Source organism: Pongo abelii, chromosome 6, assembly GCF_028885655.2.
Source record: "Pongo abelii isolate AG06213 chromosome 6, NHGRI_mPonAbe1-v2.0_pri, whole genome shotgun sequence".
Classification (NCBI taxonomy): Eukaryota; Metazoa; Chordata; class Mammalia; order Primates; family Hominidae; genus Pongo; species Pongo abelii.
In genome coordinates, this window is record NC_071991.2 from 7,325,033 (window position 1) to 7,330,422 (window position 5,390).

General features: G+C 41.5%; 1 protein-coding gene across 1 annotated transcript; it reads left to right on the forward strand.

Annotated features, from left to right (window-relative positions):
* The first annotated feature begins 1,747 nt into the window (after positions 1-1,747).
* Positions 1,748-4,092, forward strand: LOC129060278 (endogenous retrovirus group K member 113 Rec protein-like). The gene is made up of 2 exons (XM_054559141.2): positions 1,748-2,192; positions 3,908-4,092. The coding sequence occupies exons 1-2, from the start codon at positions 1,932-1,934 to the stop codon at positions 3,935-3,937; spliced, it is 291 nt and encodes a 96-aa protein (XP_054415116.1). The 5' UTR covers positions 1,748-1,931; the 3' UTR covers positions 3,938-4,092.
* The last annotated feature ends 1,298 nt before the right edge of the window (positions 4,093-5,390 follow it).

Here is a 5,390-nt window from a genome sequence, read left to right on the forward strand (position 1 = left end):
ACACAGGTTGCAAACGCAGGCCTGACAACGGCATCTGATAAGATTCAGATCTCCACTCCTTTTCATTATTTGGGAATGCAGATAGAGGAGAGAAAAATTAAACCACACAAGGTAGAAATAAGAAAAGACACATTAGGAACATTAAATGACTTTCAAAAATTGCTGGGAGATATTAATTGGATTCGGCCAACTCTAGGCATCCCTACTTATGCCACGTCAAATTTGTTCTCTCTCTTCAGAGGGGATCCAGACTTGAATAGTAAAAGAACATTAACTCCAGAGGCAACTAAAGAAATTGAATTAGTTGAAGAAAAAATTCAGTCAGCACAAGTAAATAGAATAGATCACTTAGCCCCAGTTCAACTTTTAATTTTTGCTACTGCATATTCTCCAACAGGCATTATTGTTCAAAATACAGATCTTGTGGGGTGGTCATTCCTTCCTCACAGTACACTTCAGACTTTTACATTGTACTTAGATCAAATGGCTACATTAATTGGTCAGGCAAGACTACGAATAGTAAAATTGTGTGGAAATGACCCAGATAAAATCACTGTTCCTTTAAACAAGGAACAGGTTGGACAAGCTTTATCAATTCTGGTGCATGGCAGATTGGTCTTGCTGATTTTGTGGGAATTATTGATAATCATTACCCACAAGCAAAAATCTTCCAGTTTTTGAAATTGACTACTTGGATTTTACCTAAAATTACCAGACATAAACCTGTAGAAAATGCTCTGACCGTGTTTACTGAGGGATCCAGCAATGGAAAAGTGGCTTACACTGGGCCAAAAGAATGAGTCATTGAAACTCAATATCACTCACCTCAAAGAGCAGAATTGATTGCTGTCATTTCAGTGTTACAAGATTTTAATCAGTCTATTAACGTTGTTTCAGATTCTGCATATGTAGTACAGGCTACAAGGGATGTTGAGACAACCGTAATCAAATATAGGATGGATGATCAGTTAAATCAGCTGTTTAAATTGTTACAACAAACTGTGAGAAAAGAGAAATTTCCCATTTTATATTACTCATATTTGAGCACACACTAATTTCCCAGGGCCTTTAACTAAGGCCAATGAACAAGCTGATTTGCTAGTATCATCTGCCTTCATGGAAGCACAAGAACTTCATGCCCTGATTCATGTAAATGCAACAGGTTTAAAAACAAATTTGATATCACATGGAAACAAGCAAAAATATGGTACAACATTGTGCTCAGTGTCAAGTCTTACACCTGCCCACTCAAGAGGCAGGAGTTAATCCCAGAGGTTTATGTCCTGATGAATTATGACAAATGGATGTTACACACGTACCTTCATTTTGAAAATTGTCATTTGTCCATGTGACAGTTGATACTTATTCACATTTCATATGGGCAACCTGCCAGACAGGAGAAAGTACTTCCCATGTTAAAAGACATTTATTATCTTGTTTTGCAGTCATGGGAGTTCCAGAAAAAATTAAAACAGATAATGGGCCAGGATACTCTAGTAAAGGATTTCAAATATTCTTAAATCAGTGGAATATTACAAACACATCAGGAATCCCTTCTAATTCCCAAGGACAGGCCATAATTGAAAGAACTAATAGAACACTCAAAGCTCAATTGGTTAAACAAAAAAAAAAAAAAAAAAGGGAAAAAGACAGTAATGAGTATAACACTCCCCAGATGCTAGTTAATCTAGCACTCTATACTTTAAATTTTTAAAATATATATAGAAATCTGACCACTACTTCTGCAGAACAACATTTGACTGGTAAAAAGAACAGCCCACATGAGGGAAAACTGACTTGGTGGAAACACAACAAACATAAAACTTGGAAAATAGGTAAGGTGATAACATGGGGGAGAGGTTTTGCTTGTGTTTCAGCAGGAGAAAATCAGCTTCCTGTTTGGGTACCCACTAGACATTTGAAGTTCTACAATGAACCCATCAGAGATGCAAAGGAAGGCGCCTCCGCAGAGACAGAGAACCCGCAATCGAACATCATCAACTCGCAGGGTGAACAAAATGGTGATATCAGAAGAACAGATGAAGCTGCCATCCACCAAGAAGGTGGAGCCTCCGACCTGGGCCCAGCTAAAGAAGCTGACACAGTTAGCTGAAAAAAGCCTGGAAAACACCAGGGTAACACAAACTCCAGAGAATATGCTGCTTGCAGCTTTCGTGATTGTATCAACGGTGGTAAGTCTCCCTATGTCTGCAGGAGCCGCTGCAGCTAACTATACCTATTGGGCCTATGTGCCTTTCCCAGCCTTAATTCGGGCAGTCACTTGGATAGATAATCCTATTGAAGTAGATGTTAATAACAGTGCATGGGTACAAGGCCCCACAGATGACCGTGGCCCTGCCCAACCTGAAGAAGAAGGAACGATGATAAACATTTCCACTGGGTACCATTATCCTCCTATTTGCCTGGGAAAAGCACCACGATGCTCAATGCCTACAATCCAAAATTGATTGGTAGAAGTACCTACTGTCAGTGCCACCAGTAAATTTACTTATCATAGGATAGGTGGAATGTCACTTGAGTCACAAATGAATAATTTACAGAATTCCTCCTATCAAAGATCATTACAATTTAGCCCTAAATGGAAACCATGTCCCAAGGAAATTCCAAAAGAATCAAAAGACCCAGAAGTCTTAGTTTGGGAAGAATGTGTGGCTGATACTGCAGTGGTACTACAAAACAATACATTTGGAACTATTATAGACTGGGCCCCTCGAGGCCAATTATATTATGATTGTATGGGCCAGACTCACTCATGTTCACAGGCTCCATCTGTCTGGCCCACTAATCCAGCCTATGATAGTGATTTAACTAAAAAGCTAGACCAGGTTTATAGAAGGCTAGAATCACCCTATCATTGGAAAGGGGGTGAAAAGGGGATTTCATCACCCTGACCAAAGTTACTTAGTCCTGTTGTTGGTCCTGAACACCCAGAATTATGGAAGCTCACTGTGGCCTCATACCACGTTAGAATTTGGTCTGGAAATCAACTTATGGGAAGAAGAAATCATAAGCCATATTATACTATTAACCTAAGTTCCAATCTGACAATTCCTTTGCAAAGTTGTGTAAAACCCCCTTCTATGCTGGTTGTAGGAAACATAGTTCTTAAACCAGATTCCCAAACTATAACCTGTGAAAATTGCAGGTTGTTTACTTGCATTGATTCAACTTTGGATTGGCAGCATCGTGTTCTGTTAGTAATGGCAAGAGAAGGCGTGTGGATCCCCGTGTCCACGGACCAACCGTGGGAGGCTTCTCCATCCGTACATATCATCACAGAAGTATTAAAAGGAGTCCTAACCAGATCTAAAAAATTCATTTTTACTTTAATTGCAGTGATTATGGGTCTTATTGCAGTGACAGCTACTGCTGCAGCTGCTGGAATTGCTTTACACTCCTCTGTTCAAACTGCAGAATATGTGAATAATTGGCAAAAGAATTCCTCAAAATTGTGGAATTCTTAGACTCAAATAGATCAAAAATTGGGAAATCCAATTAATGATCTTAGACAAACTGTTATCTGGATGGGAGATAGGCTCATGAGCTTGGAATATCTTTCTCAGTTACAGTGTGACTGGAATACATCAGATTTTTGTATTACACCTGGAGCCAAGAACGAATCTGAACATCACTGGGACATGGTTAGATGCCATCTACAAGGAAGAGAAGATAATCTAACCTTAGATGTTTCTAAATTGAAAGAACAAATTTTTGAAACATCAACAGCCCAGTGAAATCTGGTGCCGGAAAGGGAGGCAATGGTAAAATCTGTTAATAGCCTCACAAATCTTAACCCTGTCACTTGGGTTAAAACCACTGGAAATTCCACTATTGCAAATTTTGTATTAATCCTTGTATGTCTGTGTTCTCTATTGTTATTCTACAGGTGTATCCGGCAGCTCTGGAGAAACAGTGACCAGCGAGAATGGGCCATGATGACGATGGCGGTTTTGTCAAAATGAAAAGGGGGAAATGTAGGGAAAAGAAAGAGAGATCAGACTGTCACTGTGTCTATGTAGAAACGGAGGACATAAGAGACTCCATTTTGAAAAAGACCTGAACTTTAAACAATGGCTTTGCTGAGATGTTGTTAATTTGTAGCTTTGCCCCAGCCACTTGGACCCAGCCACTTGGACCCAACTTGGAGCTCACAAAAACATGTGTTGTATAAAATCAAGGTTTACGGGATCTAGAGCTGTGCAGGATGTGCCTTGTTAACAAAATGTTTATAGGGAGTATACTTGGAAAAAGTCATTGCCATTCTCTAGTCTCAATAAACCAAGGTCACAATGCACTGTGGAAAGCCGCAGGGACCTCTGCCCTTGACAGCGGTGTGTTGTCCAAAGTTTCTCCCCATGTCACAGTCTGAAATATGGCCTCGTGGGATGAGAAAGGCCTGACTGTCCCCCAGCCTGACACCCGTAAAGGGTCTGTACTGAGGTGGATTAGTAAAAGAGGAAAGTCTCTTGCAGCTGAGATGGAGGAAGGCCACTGTCTCCTGCTTGCCCCTGGGAACTGAATGTCTCGGTGTAAAACCCGACTGTACACTTGTTCAACTCTGACATAGGAGAAAAGCTGCCCTGTGGCGGGAGGGGAGACATGCTTGCAGTAATGCTGCCTTGTTATTCTTTACTCCGCTGAGATGTTCAGGTGGAGAGAAACATAAATCAGGCCAACGTGCACGTCCAGGTGCAGTACCTTCCCTTGAACTTAATCATGATATAGATTCTTTTGCTCCCATGTCTTTTGTTGACCTTCTCCTTATTATCACCCTGCTCTCCTACTACATTCCTTTTTGCAGAAATAATGAGAATAATAACCAATGAAAACTGAGGGAACTCAGAGGCCGGTGCCGGTGCAGGTCCTTGGTGTGCTGAGTGCCAGTCCCCTAGACCCACTGTTGTTTCTTTCTACTTTGTCTGTGTGCCTTATTTCTTTTCTCCGTCTCTCATCCCACGAGACTAGAAATACCCACAGGTGTGGAGGGGCAGGCCACCCCTTCAGCGAGAGCATGATATGACTCCTAATATCACAGGGGGTTTGACACCAATATCCCAGGGGGTGGACACCCCCCTGGGATGTTGTTCCTAATATCCAGGGGGAGAGAGGGTGATATTACTCCCAATATCGCAGGGGATATAAACCACCCCTGTGATATTACTCCTAATATCCAGGCGGAGAGAGGAAGATATTACTCCCAATATCGCAACAGGTGTACCAACCGCATGATTTCGTTTTGAACATCCGGGGGGCAGAGGATGATATTACTCCCCGTGTTGCAGGGAGTGTACCCACCCATGTGATACTCTTCCTGATATCCAGAGGGCGACAGGATATTATTCCCAATATTGCAGGGGTTGCACACATCC

Coding starts and splice junctions, on each gene's coding strand:
- LOC129060278 (XM_054559141.2), top strand. CDS start 1,932: ATGAACCCATCAGAGATGCAAAGGAAGGCGCCTCCGCAGAGACAGAGA. Junction 2,193..3,907: donor TCGTGATTGTATCAACGGTG/GTAAGTCTCCCT, acceptor GTTATTCTACAG/GTGTATCCGGCAGCTCTGGA.